Here is a 19,342-nt window from a genome sequence, read left to right on the forward strand (position 1 = left end):
GCTCTGCTGACAAGAGTTTCCTTAATATCTGATGGTACATCCTGATCATTTTATCATTTACCTCTGAAAATAAGTTACATATTGGTCCTTTAAATGGAAGAATTTTTAAATAAAATTTAAAGTCACAATTTAAACGTTTTCTGTACATGGTCTTTTTTATGCAAAATGACTTTTAAACACACAATAATAGGTAATATTCTGTTTATTTCTATAATTAATATTGTTGTTTTCGCATTTAAACCACAGTTAACAAAAATAACAGTGCCAGCAGAAACAAGACATACAAGAGATTACTTTGTGAATGCACTGAGGATGTCAACTTATATCATAAATATATTATGTACAGTAGTGTAAGTGACAGGTGTACAGTTTAAACATAAGACAAGTTCACACTTATTGATAAAAATAAAACACACTGGATTGCTGCAAAACTTAACATGCAATTATGACTCAGATATGGCAGATATGTAAATGATTACAGGTGTGGTCCGATTAGACACTGGATCTTCCCACAAGAGGGTGTAAAACTGATTTGCAACCTGCAATCCTATAAAAAGGCTCTCAGAGGCTACTTTTAGGTAGAGATCATTCACTGATAGACATGCCTCTACGACACACTGAAAGACATTTTGTCCAGTTGAAAAACTTGAGGGGGGGAAGGTCACATTACTGGACTGAGTAATTGAGTGACATTGATGTGCTGGTGTGATGATCTGGGGAGCCATCACCTATGACAGTTGTTCACTCCTAGTAGTGATATAACATAAACTGACTGTCCAACCATATCTCACCTTGTATCCAGGCTAGAGGCTCCAACGGGGTACTAGAACCTCCTTTAAATTGTTTAGTTTTCCTTTTACTAATAATTTTACTAATATAGTAATCACTTACATATACAGCTCGAGAAATAAAAGAAGAAAATACTCAAAAATTATTTATTTGATTTTACCAAATTCAAAAACTCTGGAATATAATCAAGAGGAAGTTGGATGATCACAAACCATCAAACCACCAAACTGAACTGCTGGAATTTTTGCACCAGGAGTAAAGCAGCATAAAGTTATCCAAAATCAGTGTGTAAGACTGGTGGAGGAGAACATGATGCCAAGATGCCTGGGAGAAATGTGGTTTGTAGTTTATAGAATAAAACAACAATTTAAATTTTACTCAAGCATATACCTATAAATAGCAAAATCAGAGAAACTGATTCAGAAACTGAAATATGTATTTTTCGTCAATTAGCGTAATAACCTAAATGTGAATGTTTCTGAATCACCACAAATAAAAAATAAAGAAAAAAGCAGTATTTTTATTAGACAGTGCTTGTAGACTAACTTACTGTTAACTAACTACATCCTTCATTTACAAAAGAATTTACAGTGTGTGGGTGTTGGGTTTTGTACATGTGTGTCTAGGACCACACTCCATCCCTGATTGTAATTCTAATTTTCTAGAACATTCCAGCACATCTTTTAGCTAAGAACTATTAGAAACTCAGAGTGAGTGATTGTTCTGAAAGACTAGCATGCATTAACGTTGTGACATTTACAACAAATTGCTATAAAAACACAGAGGATTTGTGGAAGGCGTGAACAGGCAGGAGGCATTCGACACAAGGGGATATGGCTATGTTACAGATACACATTCAGAAATGCAGTACTGTGCAAAAGACCTAAGCAAACTGTTTAAAAACCTTTATCTCAGGCAAGTTTTTAATAACTAACAAAGGATCAAGGTTATATGTCTGTCATTATCAGTACAAAGATGGAGCTGCAAGGAGGTTAAGCTAACACTATAGGATGAAAACAGCGTTTCTTTAAAAGCTTCTTGAGCACTTTTTAAGTTAATAATGCCTCGTTTTAAATGTCAGGGCTCTCCGGATTCTAGCAAGGAGGTGTGGAGCTACTTTGAGCTGGATAACGGTGTAGAAAGAGATTTATCAGGGCAAATTATGCTCTGTGTCGCCCAGTCTAAAGGGTGTTTGGACAAACTGTTCAAATTTCTGGATCTCAGAAGGCTGCTGGAGAACGGAGGTGTGCTATTCATTAAAAGGTTAGTACTTTTTATCATGTTTTACTACAACAAAAGTCCATTTTACACCGGAGTTCTCCTTTAAATTAAATCTTTCAAATATAACTTGATCAGCTGTGCTTGCAGTCTTTTGCACAGTACTGTACAGCATAAAAACAGTGTTTTGTATTTACTGAGTGTTAATGCTAATCCCAAAACAACCCTTTAAATGAAGCTGTAACTCATGCTGAAGCTAAACACACTCTGGACTTTAGACAGGCCATAAGGACAGCACTTCTGTTTCTGCTTAAAGATGACCCTCAGCAGGGTCCTGACATGACGACATTTACATTGAGATGGTTCATATATACCTGAAACATTCCAACATCTTCCCAGCAACCGTAAGAACTGAGCAGCTCTCTGGAGTTCCCAGGAGATCTCACAGCTGTGATGTGGTTCTGGCTTTTCTCGGCCGCCGGGGGTCTTCAGTATTGCTTGGTCTTGTTACTGAATCTCTACATTGGTCCCTAACTCCAGCTCCAGCGATCTACAGAACAGCATTCCTTTACTGAGGCCTTCTGGGAACTGGAACACTGGATCTCCAACACCAGGCCTTCCTTGATTAGCTAATGGCTAATGAGTAAATTTAGTGCTATTTATCTTCAGCCTGAAAAGGCCATGTTCTGTGGATTGTTGGGAGTGGAGTTGGGGTTGGTTGATTCTGAGGCTCATGCACTGTGCTCTTAGCTTCGGTCTATGCTGGTCAGATGCGTAGGATGGGAGCAAATGTGGTCAGATCTTCTTTCGGTCATTGGTTTTCGATGAAATCTCTTTCTCTGTTCCCAAACATCGCACGCCCTCCACCAACATGGGGGTCCCATGGTGGCGATCTGCACAAATCAGGAGATATCATTCCTCACTTGATCTCTAATACCTAATCAATGCCTTGCTACGAGCACACTGGCCAGTGTTCAGTGTTCATCCACTAGATAACAGGCCGGTATCAATACTAGATTGTGGTATGTTGCAGAAGCAGGTCAGACAGATGAGAGATGAGAGCGGCGGCTAAAATCCAAACGTTACTCTGGATTATTACGAGCTTTCACTGACACACATCAAAGAACAAGAGGACAAGCCAGCTGGTGTGTGTGTGTGTGTGTGTGTGTGTGGGGGGTATGTGTGCTTACATATGGCCATGTTTTTATCTGCTTGTGGTGACCAAACAGGTCTTTGTGGAGACATCTGGTCTGCTTTAAGCATTTTTATCAAAAAATCTGCATTTATTTATTTATTTTTAAATTAAAGAGCCAAAATGTTTTAGTTTTAGTTACTTCAGATTAAAGAGGAAGTCTGAAAACCATTAAATATAAGTAATTTACTTAATTTCTCTAAGGCTTTTGTTCACATAACAGGTAAAGTGGTCCAAATCCAACTTTCTCACCAATTCAGATGTTTATTTTATCTATTTTAATGTAACCTTTTAAATGTTACAGTTAATGCTCCTATTCCTGACACCTATGGACAAAAGAGCAGTGCTTCACATGAAGTTTCAGTTTCATCTTCTCCAGCATCATAGGGGTTTCAGTATCTGCTGTTCCAGGTCACTGTTTAAAGGTCCCATATTTGGACATGCCCAGCTTCTTGGTTTGCATCCACGGTTTCTTTAAACATAGTTTTTTGTTTTGTTTCCTTTTGACCCTACAACTGCATTCTATTATGGTTGCTTTCAGCCATTTCTTCAGAAACGTTGTGCTTGTGACACAAGTCTTCCGATTTCAAATATTTATGAGGTCTGTTACATAACCACCCCGACACTGAAAAGAAGGGCTGCACTTAACAATTTCTACATAAATAAATGCACCTACAGTGGTGGTCCCTTAGCGCACTGTTTAGTGTGGTAGTGTGTGGTTTGGCACACAACATCAGTTTTCAGTTGGTGTGCCTCTTTGTTTGTGAAATGTCAACAAATGTATGCAAATTAAAATATTTCTGTAATTGGCAAATGTCAGTAATATTGATGAGTCACCCCAGCCTTACTGAAAACCATCCTCACTGCTGTCGTCCATTTTCTCTTCTCCTAAGCAAAAACTGATTTGAACTCATGTTAAAGCTCCAGTTCTGAGTTCTGATCTGGCTGTTCAGAGCGAGTCTGTTTTCAAATTTATATGGAAATGGTGCATATAAAAGTGGACTATTTTTGCTGTTCACACTGCCACACAAATGGCACATTAGTGTCGCATATGAACAAAAATATTGTATTTGAGACAATGTGAACGTAGCCTTAATGACATAATTTGTAGCATATTTTGTTTACATTTTAACCACTTAACACGCAAACCACATTGAAAATTAGGTGGAATTCCCTTCTCCCAGTGCTGGGAGTGCTTCAGTCAGACAGAAATACTATTAATGTGTGTATTTTGTGCTTGGCCAGCATTTTTTGTGCAGCAGTGTGTGTGCGTTGCCGTGCTTTCCTTCCCTGCTGTTATGTAAGGCTGTGCACGCTTGTGTGTGTGTGTGTGTGTGTGTGTGTTCCTCACCCATCACTCTGGCCTGTACTTTGACTCGCACGCTGCTGTCCCTCCTGCTCCTGTTAACCAGAGTCAGCTCCTCCTGCACCACGCCTTCCTGCTGAGCACTGTACTCACACACCACCTTCACACCACCTACACACACAGAGAAAGCGGGAGGATAGAGGGATCAATGGGGAAGAGAGTGTGTGAATTTAGAGAGAAATATGCATTATTACTGTTACTAATGTCTCCTCTGAATTATTCTACAATATTCATATTATATGATCATTATTTAAATGTTGTGTTGCATTAATAGATTATGTTGCAGCTATTGCCTACAGTTTTATACATTAGTTTTATACATTTTAATTATACTTTTATAATGCTCTATTGTTTATAGTGTTACTTTCTCATTTCAGTCCTTAATGTCTTCTGTGTCTCATTATTTCATTAATGTCTATATCAGGGACCTTTCTGTGTTGTATGTCTTAACATTTGTCTATTCTTGGTTTAGTGTTCATCACATTCATGTATTTAAGTTAACTTTTTAAATTGTATTTAGTTTATTTTTTGCTTACTACTTGAACTTGTATTTACAGGGCATCCCCCAAGGAAACACCATGATTAATGTACATACTGCTGTCCCATGTCAAATTTAAGATTTTTTGAAATAAAACAGTTAAATAAGGTGTCCATTCTTGTTGGAGTTACTGTTTTTTCTTGGGTGGATGCACCTCTGAAGGTACATGTATGCTACTTGTATTTTCACGAACAGAATGTAATCGTGCAGTACCTATTTTTGACAGTGTATGGATTTTATACATTATTGTTTTTTGCACATATAAATGTTTTCTATCGGTCTGTATGTCTCTTATTATGTCTATAAGTGGAAAGGAAACAAAACAAAAACACAGCAAACCTGTTTAATGCTTGAAAGAAAAAAAGGGAAGGAGATGGCAGATAAACAGACAAAGCACAATTTAATAATACACAACATCGCAACCCATTTAAAGATTGAAAGAGAATGAAAGGAAGGGAAACAGCAGACCGAGAGGCAAAGCATCAGGAGACATGTGAGCATTACGAAACCAACCCACTTTCAACAACAAAGCCTTAGAATTAACACGAGTAGAATGTTTCCCTTTTATAACAAACAGAATCTTTAGTCTCTGAAGAAGCAGCAGCAAGATCGTTTTTTAGCTTCAGAAAAACAACTGGAACAGATTCAAACATCACACTGGCTACAGGGCTGCTCCAGATATTTGGCTAACAAAAACATTCACAAATGATAAAAAATAGAGAGAATAAGTGTGAAACTGATTTTTTTTTTTTTTTTCAAAATAAAAACTAGTTATTATGTCACATTTCAGTGCTTCCTCTAACAGCACTTCCTTTGCACACAGACCCTCTTCCTGCTGTATACTGAGCTGGTGGGGGAGCCAACAAATGGCAGGTTTCAGTTCATTTTTAAGCTCTACTCGCATAGTGTAAATTTAGCCTTAGTCTGTTCATTTCACTTAGATGTGACATAAATTGCACTTCCAAGGCACATTCATAATTAGAATTTCAGTACTGAGGTAAATATATGACTGAAATGGCACAACCAGAATAAATCTATGATTAGAATAGTACTATTGAAGTTAGTACATGACTAAAAGTGAACTGCTTTAGTAAACTTAGTATTAGAATTGCACTACTGAGAAAAATGTATGACTAACTCAGCTGGACACTAATGTCAATATACGTTTAGTTCAGGTTATGATTACATTAGCCAAGATGTAAGATGTAAATGTAATGTGCTTAGTTCAGTATGTCTGCTGGAAAATTAAAAACGTAAACAAAAAGTTTATTGATTTAAATTATATTTCTGTAACTGCTATAGATTTAGGCTACATCATTTATGGAATGGTAAAAAAGTGGCAAATTTAATGAAGATCTGCATAATTTCATTTTATTCAGTTTATTTTTTTTCTCTGCATCTCAACTGACTACTTAATCAGACCTGAGCTTCGACTTTAGCTCAAAATCTCCTGTTATTTTACTGACAAAAATATACAAATAAATATATAATACAGACACCCAGTCGCCAACGCGACAAGAGTATTGACCTGCTGAAAAATGATGCAGCCATTAAAACACCTACAGTGTTCCAGCTAACAGAGCGATCAATGGAAGACTGAAAGGTGAGTGCGGTTATTGATTTTATCCCGTAGTCTTGCTCTTGGCTGGATGTCCAACGTACTAACGGGATCTGACACCCACATAAATTGATCTGCATTGAGATTACAGTCATACGATAATTGCAGTGCTGTTGTGTCCAAACTAGAACTAAGCAGACTGCTGTCAAAATAAATATAGAACAGAAGCTCCTGGATGAGTAACGTCTGCTTTAAATAAGAAGATGGAGAAACAGAGCCTGAAGGAAGTGCCTGAAACCCTCAATCAAGAAGAATTGCTCTGGTAATAAGAGTGGACATGAGGAAATGATGGGGTTTTGCAAGGTGATTGCTCAATCAAGAACAGAGCAATGTTTCCCACACAAAGCTCAAGAAAACAGCTTAAATTGTTGCCTCTCCAATAGGATAGCCTCTACTGATTTTGGAATTGAAGCACTGGTTTGGTCAATAACATCTATTTCTTACTGAAAGTCATGGTGGTTCCAGAGCCTATCTGCAATCACTTGGCAGGTCACAAGGCAGGCCATCACATCGCATGTCCAATATCAGATTTATGTTTTTTATTTATTTTTTCATTTTAAATGTGGTAAACTTGGCCTAAACATGGTAGACTTCCTTCTTCAATGTTGAACTGTATTAGCACTGCTGAGGTAAATGTAGAAAAAAAAAAATCATAATTTAGTAGAACCGTCCGAGACCACTACTTTTGGTCGGACCAAATTTTGGAGCTTTGTTAAAATAGACAAGCATACCTTCAGGGCGTGGTACGATTCGTGTGGCACGGAGGCGTGGCTTGGCTGTGGTCCGAAGTGCTGGAGATAGGGTGCAGTCTTTGCCCAGATTTGGGACTTGTGGGATTGTAAAGACGAACTCGTACTTGTGCTGGATTTTGAGGAATCCCACCTGGACAAATGTATTGTTGTATAAGTCAACAAAAATCACAATAACAACTCAATGACAACTCAAAGTATCAAATGTATATATACTCCGTCATGCCTAAAGTAATGGGACAGCAGTATGAACACTGCTCATAAAGTGTTACCTCAGGTGAGAGCTTGGAAATATAGCGCACACCTGTATAATTTGTGAGGTGCTATCTTATGAGTGAAGTTCAAAATTGCCCAGCATGCTCATGGCAAGGGCAATGATGTGAATTGTCAGAGTTCAAGCAAGGTCTGATTGTGGGTGCCATATGAATGCTGGGATTTTTAATTTCCAAAATTGTTCTTTTTAAAGGCATATAACATTTCTCAATCCACAATGTCATGTGTGTACTAGAAATACATCATAGAAGAATTCCCACCCACAGTGGAAAGTGCAGTCTAGTGTGCGGTAATAATCGTGACCTGCAGGATCTGGCTAGAATTGTCAATATATATTGTGTAATATATATTCAACTACTAAATTCTAGTAAAATTCTACTAAAATGTCATATTTTCAGCTTCTGTTGAAGAAAAGTAAGCTGTTGTTGTGAGAGACAGCAGTGGGAAGATGCTGCTGTGTGTTTATTGACCCCGCTCACCTTGACCAGGTACGTTCCGTCGGGTTCCGTCAGTGCAGTGATGACCTTGTCCTGCTGGGTGTCGTTACAGCAATCGCTGAGAGGGTCCTCCTCCGCCTCGTCAGGGAAGCGAACGCCCCCGCCCTTAGATGTGGAGCCTGTTGGAGTGAGGGAAAGTGGGAGGAAGAGAGAGAAAAAGACGTATAATCAGAGAGAAAGAATGGAATGGGAACTCATGCAGAGATGATGATACGCTCATTTGAGACCCTCTATTCTGCGAGTGGGAGAACGATGGAGAAGAAAAGGATAGAGACTGAATGTATGTGTGTGTATATGTGTGGTTGTAGATGGGTTGATTGTCTGTTCGCAGGGACAGTTTTAGGCAGATTTTGCCAGTCATGCTCATTTAACATGCCTTGATCTATAGTGGCATGTGTGTACCAGAAATGCACCATTGAAAGCCATAGATTACCACCCACAGTGGACAGTGCAGTGCAGGGTGATAATGGCTTATATGATGTATTCATGGTACACAAATGACACTGTGGATTGAGAAATGTTATATGCTTACAAAACCTTCCATCTGGCACTCACCATCAGGCCATCAGGCTTTTTATGTAATCCTGCTATTAGCAAGCTGGCCAGTGTTCAACCTCATTTCACAAGAGAACACCTCACAACTTATAAAGTTGTGGGTGTTCCCAAGCTGTTCTCTGATGTAACACTTCTTGATCACGTTACATTCTGACTTTGTCTTATTAGAAGGTATTTGTATACCAAACACATTGTGGAAAGTGATCTTCCTCAATGGAGAATCTTCATTCAAAGGGCTGTATAGTCCAGGACTAGTCTTACTGGGTAGGACCATCCTTTGTTTTCAAAAACAGCCTAAACTCTTCATGGCATGGGTTCTGGAAGATCCAGGTAACATTCAATTGAGATACTAATCTGTGTGACATGACTTTGTGACAAGGTGCATTTTTATGCTGGAAGTGGCCAGTAGTTAGACAGTGTCAGGAATTTAAGTGACGATTGATTGGTATTAATGAGCCAATATTAGAAGTACAGTAACTTATACTGTTAAGAGCATGCAATCAGGCATGAGAAAGCAAATCTAACTTAGTAACACACACACAAACACATACACATACATATGGACACTAACTTTTCCTTCCTGTTGCCATGTCAACACACAGCCAGGATGGGCCAGCAGTGATGGGTAATGTCAGTGCGTCAACATCTCTAATGACCTGCCCCCAATGTCCGCTTTCTGCAGAGAGAGAGAGAGAGAGAGAGAGAGAGAGAGAGAAAGAGATGTTTACTCTACAGTGCTCCTCCTCAGTAGACTTAAAGGGTCTATATATATATATTTATATGTAAATATAAAAAAACAGATATAAACGTTACATTTTTTGGAATTGGTGGCCAAAACTGCTTCATGCTGACACTCCAAAATAAAAAGACAATAAACTTGAAGAGTAAGGGTGGACTTTACCACTATTATAAATACACTGACAATATGCTGTATTTGCTCCTTAATTTTCATAAAAAACATTGTAAACCCAAAGAGGGAGTGGTGATATCCCACCCATGGATGAATACACTGAAAACAGGCTGTTTCTGCAGATTACTTAACGATGCAGCAGCAGCCAATTTTCCCCACGACTGGCAGAAGCTACTGTAACTAGCAGGTGTCTGCCGATGGTGTCTGTGAGTTCAAACAGCTCCTTTCCTTCGTCTATTTCTGGCAGCTCCGGCAGAATATGAGAAAGCAGCACAGCCGTGCAGATGGACAGTCTGATTTGTGCTTCAAAGGACATTGCATATGACATTGGACAGTGATTCGGCAAACAGAAAACCAGAAACCAGAAAAATCTAGTATTCTAGAGTGGTACCTTAAAGTTCCATGTGTTTTTATTATTATTAATTATATTGTTAATTTTATTGTTATATTATTAAATACACGGCCTGGCCAACGGACACACTCTAAATGTTTTGTTGGACCACGTTTAGCTTTTATTGTGACACGTATTCACTGCAGCATCATTTCCACGCGGTTTTGCAATGTCACAACTTTTATTTCTGTCCAGATAATGGACAGATAATGGGAGATTTGGAGAATAACGTGGTGGTTCAGTATACTTCCGCTGTCTCTCTAACTTAAGGCTACACAGCTGTTCAGTCCCAATCCATTTCCAGTTCCCTTCACATGGTGCATGTGGAAATGCTCTTACTTTCACTATTAAACAAATTCCTACTGTTCCTACTGTTGTTTTCTAACTTTTGATTTCAACTAACGTTTAAGTGATCACCAGTTACCATCATTCAAGATGGTGATCGGCGCAACCATTTAGCAACACTTTAGCATTCACAGAGCAACCATTTAGCAACACCATAAAACCAATTAGCAAACACTTCTTAACAATATAGCAACTATCTAGTAACATTATAGCACCCTTAACCTTAGTACCCACCTACTGAAACAATACCAACTACTCACTAAAACATTGGACATCATATCAGCCACCCAGCAAGACTTTAGTAACACCATCAACCAACATTATATTAACCAAAAAACAATCACAAGAAAATCATTGCAACCACCTGCACTAGCAACCACTTAGAATCACCATATTCTTGCAAGACTATAGGATTATAGGATCTATATATATTAACCACTAAGGAACACAATAGCAGTCACCTGAGATAGTTCAGCAACCACCAAGCAAGACAATAGCAACCATCTCAAAAACAGTTTTACTATAGTGACTATAGTGTGATCCTCTTAATCTCAGCGCACGACCTTGTGTATGCCAGGGATTAGCTCACAAAGCTTTGGGAAACTGGAGCATTGTTTGGGATAATTTCTGCTTTTCATAGCCGAGGTCAGATCAGGTGAACAGAGTAGTCCTGGTCCAAAATCCGCACTGCTGCTCAGCCTGACGAGCTACAGACCCCTGCTCTGAGTCCGGTACAGTGGGCCCATAACCGCAAACAGATGAAAAGCTTGACTTTTCAGAAGGACGTGACCTACATGACGACTATCAGTTATGGCCATCCCAGTTCCCAGGAGGATGAGGCTCCATTATGTTGGGCTTTTAGCAACATAGGCCATTACATTCCTACCAGTGCTGCTTTTAATAGAGACGAGAGAAGATACAACAAGAAAGCCAGATGTCCAGTCTGAGTACTCGTTCTTATTCAGTGCCTGTGAAGCTGTTGATATATGTAAGTGATTACAGTGTTGTAGGGAAGGAATATGTTTACTGGGGAAAACTGTACATATGAAAGGAGGCTCTAGTGCCCGGTTTGGCATCGCTAGTAAGAATACAAGATGAGATTTGGTTGGGCATGGAGGCATACAGATTCCATAGGACATTCTGCAGCCATCGGCCCCACTAGTAGGTTGCTAAAGATGCTATAAATGCAAGATTGACAATAAACATGGTGACCTAGCTGGCTAAGGAAGAGCTGCAATCTGGTAGAGATATTCTTTGAAATCCTTGGTTGTGTGTGGATGAGCATTATCCTGCTGAAAAATGTAGAAGGTAGAAGTCCTTCCATGATAAACAAGACATGTGGTCGCAGGATGTTCTGCACATATCTGATTCCAAACAAAAACTAGATTTGTCACCAAAGACATACATGTCCAGTCTGTAGCAGTGCAAGTTTCATATTCATAACACCACTTTCAATAAAGTGGATCCATTTATAGCAATATTAAGATAAGATAGTCTTCTTGATGTGTCATTTGTTCTCCAAAATGAACCTACTGAGAGTCTGAGAGTCTTTAATCTTGCTACAGTTTGTAAAACATCATAAATATACATGCAAGTCCAACAATATATATATATATATGACTGTAATAAATGTTCTGCCCACAGTTTCACAGTTAGGAGAACCTAACTAATATTATTAATTCCTATTAGAATAATAAGCGATCACATTAGCTTTTGAACATAATCCCCGGGGATCAACACTCTGCAGGAGGAGAGCCTCAACAGAATTTGGAATTAATAGGGACGTCATGGGATGGAGCCAGGCCTGCTAATTATTTATAAGATGCAGTTGAATCCCACTGAGGGACCATTCAGAGCAAGGTTTATGAAAGTAAGTAAATTCAAACACTTTAAACAGCAGAGAAAGCTGTCACTGCATTTACTGCATAATTTATACCAAACACAGCACAAAGTATATGGGATACTATAAACAATTTGGCCTATGAGGATATCACTGTCTAGACAGGGCAGGTCTTCATATCCTCTGCTTCATAAGAGATTAGCTGCCAGCAGAGGGCGATGGATGCGAGGCACTCTTGTCCTTTTGGGACTCAAAATCCGGTCAACCGGTCACACCTGCTGTTAAAGGATGACCGGTATGGTATTTTAGAATTGGGTTGGGTGGAGTGGAGTAGAGTCGATTTGAGTTGAGTCGAGTGGATTAAGGTCTAACCAAATAGAACTGAGCCAAGTCAAGTGGAGTTGAGCCAAGCAGAATCAAGTCCATGTGAGCTGAACCAAATGGAACCAAGTGGGAGGTAGGGGTCCTAGGTTTAAGCTACACCATCTTGGTCACTCTTTTGATTGGTTTTACACCAGTAACCTGATCGGTAGGCCATTTTTAATTTGGAAGCTCTGCATGACAGACAGTTGATGTAACTAACTCGATACCTAAAACGGAATTTTAGGGAGACAATACTCATCCTTTGTATGTTGAATTTAGGTCTATTCCATAAGTTTGAAGGACTAGAGCTCCAAAAGGCTATTGGACATCTATTTATTATACATAAATATATAAATGGCTTTACAATATCATTTAATTTCACAACCCACAAGGTGTTCTTTTCATTGTTTGAGTTCATTCCCTAACCATTCGGTAACCTTTATAGGTTCAATAGCCTTTTTTAATATTCCTTTTCCTGTCCCAGAGTTATAGCTCTTATACCAGGAAATACAAAAGGAATTAAGAGCTATGTATGGCCTATTGACCTGGAAATCTTTGAGCCTAATCCGTGTTATTATGCCAGGCCAGCTGTGAGACTGGATATTTCGAATGATAGTAGGACTTACACACAAATCATGGAGGCTTAAATCAACCTGTGCTTTCCTGTGAATAAGAAAGTTATTTTTAGCCTTTTAACTGGCCCTGAATTTTGTCAATTTAATCCGTGCTGACGTGCAGAATGGAACAAAAGCTTTATGTAACTCTAATCACTCTAATCGCTCTTCTTCACAATGGGTGAAGAAGAGCAGTAGACATGATGCAGGTACTGTTTCTAATGATCCTGCCTGATGAGTCCCAGGGATCCACTTCTGTCAGACAATGAAGAGAACCAATCTGGGCAAGTTAGTTGCACTTAAGCACATATCCTTCACATACACCAGGGTTTCCCAATACTCTAGTTTTAAAGCTATTGACACACTGCACATATTCCTATAGGACAGTAGTCAAGATCAGCTTTGTTGAGTTCAAGATTCAGATTAGTCGAAATCAAGTCAGTGCCAAATCGAAGGAAGGCAACTCAAAAAAGTTAACTGAGGGTGAGGGGCAGTCAAGACAAAGTTCAAATAAGAAGGCAAGGCCAAATTCACAGGTAAATAAGCTGTGCCTTTCAGAAAAAGTATCCTCAAAGCAAAATTGTGAGGACTTTGGATATCCTGCCAACTACATCCCATAATATTATGAAAAGATTCAGGTAATCTGAAGAAATGTCTGTGCAAAAGGGACAAGGTCAACACTGGATGCTGGTGATCTTCAGGCCTTAGGCGACACTATCTTCTCTGGGCCAAAGCTTGTTTATAATGGACTGTTCTGTGGTCAGATTCATTAAAAACTGAAATTCTTTTTGAAAACTATGAACACTGTGTCCTCTAGACTCAAGAGAGGAGGGTCCATCCAGCTTGTGCACAGTTCAAAAGCCTGCATCTTTGTTATGGGGTTGCCTGTGACATGAGTGCCTATGACATTGGCATCTTACATAACATAATGCTATAGAACAGTATATAGAGGTTTTAAAAGAACATACTGTATGCTCCCGTATACACAATAGCTCTTTTACTCTTTTATGTCTTCTTTTTTTAAGGGCGGTGGGCTCGCTATCCTCATTAACAACAGATGGTGTAATCCTGGCCATGTGACTGTTAAAGAGACTATCTGCTGCCGGGATGTTGAACTGCTCGCGGTGAGTTTAAGACCATATTACGTCCCGCGGGAGTTCTCACACGCCATTGTTGTTTGTGTGTACGTGCCCCCCCGAGCGGACGCGGAGGCTGCGTGTGACGTCATACACGCGACCATCGCCAGGCTCCAGACACAACACCCGGATGCTTTTGTCGCTCTCTCTGGTGACTTCAACCACATCACGCTGGACTCCACACTGACTTCTTTTACCCAGTATGTGGACTGTCCCACTAGAAAAAACAGGACAATTGACCTCCTGTATGCTAACATCAGTGATGCGTACACCGGCATCCCACTGCCCCCACTTGGAAAATCTGATCACAATCTGGTTTTCCTGAAGCCTCATTACAAACCCTGTGTGATGAGGCAACCAACCACAACACGCTCCTTCAGGAAGTGGTCTCAGGAGGCAGAGGAGACCCTGAAGGACTGCTTTGCATCCACAGACTGGAGTGTGCTTCAGGACTCTCACGGTGAGAACATTGAGGGGGTAGCAGACTGCACAACTGACTATCTGAACTTTTGCATGGACATTGTGGTTCCTGTAAGAACTGTTCGCTGCTTTGCCAACAACAAGCCCTGGATTACAAGCGACGTAAAGGACCTCTTAAACAAAAAGAAGAGGGCCTTTAAAGACAAGAACCAGGAGGAGTTGAAGAATATTCAGCGTGAACTCAAGTCCTGCTTAAAGGAGGCTAAGGAGACCTACAGGAAGAAGGTTGAGCAGAAGTTACAAGTTAACAACATGAAGGAAGTTTGGGACGGTATGAGGACAATCACAGGGTGCAAGCCAAAGAGTGCAACAGCTGGTGGTGTGGAGAGAGCGAACGAACTCAATCTCTTCTATAACCGGTTTGATTGCCCTGTTTCATCCTCACCTGCTTCTGTCTGTCCTGCTATCTCAGCAACCTCAGCCTCTGCCCCACTGGACACCTCCCTACCTCTTCTGAGTGCTGCTCAGGTCTCCCTCTCACAGACTGTCAGCACATCCAGTCCGCCCCCCCTCACCTCCCCCCTCCACCTCTCTGCAGACCAGGTCACAGGGGCGCTGAGGAGACTCCGCTCAGGGAAATCAGCTGGAGCTGACGAGGTTTGCCCGAGACTTCTTAAGGCTTGCGCCTTTGAACTTGGGTTACCCTTGTCGAATATCTTCAACATGAGCCTGCAGTTGGGGAGGGTTCCTACGCTGTGGAAAACTTCATGCCTGGTACCTGTTCCCAAGAAACCTCGCCCCAGTGAGCTCAACGACTTCAGGCCGGTAGCTTTGACCTCGCACATTATGAAGACCATGGAACGACTGCTTCTCCCACTCCTCAGACCCCAGGTACAGCATGCACTGGACCCTCTCCAGTTTGCATATCAGGAGAAGATTGGTGTTGAGGATGCAGTCATCTACCTCCTCCACCGAACCTACTCTCATCTTGACAAGGGGAGTAGTGCTGTGAGAATCATGTTTTTTTATTTCTCCAGTGCTTTTAACACCATCCAGGCTCCACTTCTCAGAGACAAGCTGGTGAAGATGAATGTGGATCCTCACCTGGTGTCCTGGATCACAGACTACCTCACCTGCAGACCACAGTACGTGAGGCTCACTGACGGCACATCGGAGACTGTGGTCAGTAGCACTGGAGCACCACAGTGCTCTCCCCCTTCCTCTTCACTCTCTACACATCAGACTTCCAGTACAACTCTGAGATGTGCCACCTGCAGAAATTCTCGGATGACACTGCCATCGTTGGCTGTGTGAAGGGTGGTCAGGAGGAGGAGTACAAGAGACAGGTGGATGACTTTGTTGCTTGGTGCCGACTGAACCAACTGCAGTTGAACATATCCAAGACCAAGGAGATGGTGGTGGACTTCCGTAGGTCTGGACCACCCTTGCAGCCAGTCTCCATCGAGGGGGTTGATGTGGAGACAATAAAGACCTACAAGTACCTTGGTCTGCAGCTGGACAACAAACTGGATTGGTCAACAAATACAGACACCCTGTACAGGAAGGGACAGAGCCGGCTCTATTTCTTGAGGAGACTGCGGTCCTTTAACATCTGTAAGAAGCTTCTGCAGATGTTCTACCAATCAATCGTGGCCAGCATTCTCTTCTACGCTGTGGTGTGCTGGGGAGGCAACATGAAGAGGAGAGATGCATCACGGCTGGACAAGCTGGTCAGGAGGGCCGGGGCAGTGGTTGGAATGGAGCTGGACTCTCTGGTTACAATAGCTGAGAGAAGGACTTTGGATAAACTGCTTTCTATCATGAACAATGATAGTCACCCACTTCACACCACCATCATGAAGCAGAGGAGTGTGTTCAGTGGCAGACTGCTGTCACAGAGCTGCACAACAGACAGACTCAGAAAATCCTTCATTCCGAGAGCCATCAGACTCTTTAACTCCTCCCATCGGGGACGGGATGCTGCTGACGACTGAGTTTAATCCAGGCACACCACATGGACATTATTCAACAACTTAATTATTTATATTAACACTTCCCCAACCTCGCTTACATTAAAGTATACCTTACTCATGATTGGGTATTCACATTTTCACATTCTCTTTTTAGAACTGTCTTGTAACGTATGCATACTTATATTATATTATATTTCTATGTCACATCAGTCACTTTCGTAATCGATGTCATTGCACTTTACTCTGTTAATTATTTAATTATTTATGACCATTAGCAACATCTACTGCACTGCTCCGTTTACAGATAGATCCTTACCTTGTATAGTTAGGTTTTTTTTTATATCGCCTTATATATTTTCTATTCTTCTGTGTTTTGATTTGTCTGAGTATGTTTCTTATTGTATTGTGTTGTTGCTGCTGGATGCCTAAATTTCCTTCGGGATAAATAAAGTATGTATGTATGTATGTATGTATGTATGTATCTATGTATCTATCTATCTATCTATCTATATTTAAGCAAGTCAGTGTTAGACTATATAATATCTTTAATACCTTTAGAACCACTACAACTCCCAGTACTCCTCCCTCACCCTTTTAGTGTGTTTTGTGTCCTGTAGAAGTCTGGACCTTGACTTTTCTGAAAATGCTTTGGGACAATCTGTACTGTCCCAAGTCGAGAGTGCATGCCTTTCACATCTGACTGCTCTGTACAAGTAGCTCATGCATTCTAATGCGAGGAAGGGCTTGTTTATGAGTTGATGACTGTGGCAAGGTGAGCTGGTGCAGGAAAACACTACAGTGAGCAGCTGAGGGTTATATGAGGACCTGCACTGGGGAACAATGATGTATAATTCATAAGTACAAAAGCAAGGAAGAGTACAGTGTTTAAAAATAATATCAATCGTTTCAGGGGAGTATGACGGGTTATTAAAATAAGGGCAGCTTTATCTTAGAATGAGAAAACCATTGCAGGGATGACAGATGCTAGGGAGCAACGGGACACAGAGCGAACAGTTGGTGTGCCAGTATGGGTGGACTGTAAGATTACCTAACTGAAGATGGAGCTTAAAAACAGGAAAACACTGTATTGATGAATATTTTATAGGTAGATAGGCAGACAGACAGGTCGATATATTTATCTATATATAGATCTACAAACACTCACTAAATAGCTTTCTAGACCTCCAGCCCATGTCTGGCATTAGGCATAGTGCCAATAGGTTCAGATTTATCTTCTGCTCCAGAGTCATATTCCACTTACAATACATATTTCTATGTACAAACATAGGCAAAAGCACTGGGATACCTGGTCATTCAAATTAAAGGTATTAAAGGAGTTTATTCTGCTTTTGTGGGAGTAACAGCTCCTTCTGTCCAAAGAAGAAGACTTTCTACTAGATTCTGTTGCAGCACGTCTGTTGCAACAAGTATTTTATTGCATAGGTAGCAAGAGCAGCATTAGAGAGATCAAGACACTGAAAAATCACACCCTTTAACCCATGCCTGACATTGGGCATGGTGCCACTAGGAGATTATCTTGATACCCTGAGATATTGTGAGATATATAAGAGTGCGATCAAACACTGCACATTTGTTCTCCATCTTTCTCCATCTCCATCTTTATCCTCTATCCCCAATTCATCCCGAAAGTATCGGACCAACAGATTTTGAATCTTAGTTGTGCAGATTTGATTGCATTCAACAACAAAGGCAGCATTAGTCTTTGAGGTCAGGATGTTGGATGATCATCCCAACACACCAATTTATCCCAAAAGTACTGGATGGAGCACCATCCTTCCAGAGAACACAGTTCCACTGCTCTACAGCTCAATACTGGGGAACTGTTACCCCTCTGTCCTATGCTTGGCATTGGGCATGGTGCCAATAGGTTAACACGTTTATCTACTCCATAGAGTCCTACTGTATTGGCAACATGGGTGTGAGCAATTGGTGCAACTCAAAGTATCTGAAAGCATTCAGAAAAAGAGCTGTCCGCAATCATCTAGGCATATTGTGTACCTTAAACAGTCTGTCTGTCTGTCTGTTTATCTATCTAGATAGATAGATAGATAGATAGATAGATAGATAGATAGATAGATAGATAGATAGATAGATAGATAGATAGATAGAACCACTCGTTATATAATATACACTCCCCTTGCTTAAGTAAGGTTATGAGGGACACACAGGTAAACATTCATATTACCATATTTATACACATTTCTTACACTTCTGACAAAGTGCGCGCTCCCACAGCCACGCACGTGCATGTACTGTAACACATGACATCAAAAGAAAGATCAAAGCATCACACTTACTCGCTGTTCTGATGGATGGGAGATGAATGAAGGCGTGTGCACGCCTCGGTCCGCTGAGTCTCGAGCTGTGCAGTGTAGACGCAGTGTACGGCACATTTGGTACAGTCCACCCGTTTTCCGCCACGCCCCGCCCATTTGCACTGATTGGCTGACGCCATTCATAATCGGTTTCAGCTTGAGCGCTGTTTCCGTGATTGGTTGACTCAGCGCTGAGAGCTGTTTTTAGGCAAGCCCCGC

The 19,342-nt window shown here is 40.8% G+C and overlaps 1 protein-coding gene across 1 annotated transcript; it reads right to left on the bottom strand.

Moving 5' to 3' along the window:
* Positions 1–187: 187 nt before the first annotated feature.
* Positions 188–19,213, bottom strand: si:ch211-151p13.8 (uncharacterized protein LOC562078 homolog). The gene is made up of 6 exons (XM_007237572.4): positions 19,106–19,213; positions 9,367–9,471; positions 8,223–8,359; positions 7,453–7,603; positions 4,551–4,676; positions 188–2,900 (listed from the first exon to the last, which is right to left on the bottom strand). Exons 2-6 carry the CDS (start codon positions 9,383–9,385, stop codon positions 2,803–2,805), a joined length of 531 nt encoding a protein of 176 aa, XP_007237634.3. The 5' UTR covers positions 9,386–9,471; positions 19,106–19,213; the 3' UTR covers positions 188–2,802.
* Positions 19,214–19,342: the final 129 nt, after the last annotated feature.

The sequence above is a fragment of the Astyanax mexicanus genome, chromosome 25, assembly GCF_023375975.1.
Source record: "Astyanax mexicanus isolate ESR-SI-001 chromosome 25, AstMex3_surface, whole genome shotgun sequence".
In the NCBI taxonomy this organism is placed as follows: domain Eukaryota; kingdom Metazoa; phylum Chordata; class Actinopteri; order Characiformes; family Acestrorhamphidae; genus Astyanax; species Astyanax mexicanus.

Bases quoted from the DNA above. Each gene is read 5' to 3' on its own strand.
- si:ch211-151p13.8 (XM_007237572.4), bottom strand. The intron at 7,604-8,222 runs GTGAGCGGGGTC...ACATTTGTCCAG, and splicing joins ACGGAACGTACCTGGTCAAG to GTGGGATTCCTCAAAATCCA. The intron at 2,901-4,550 runs GTGAGGAACACA...TGATTTGTGCAG, and splicing joins AGTACAGGCCAGAGTGATGG to ATCGCCACCATGGGACCCCC.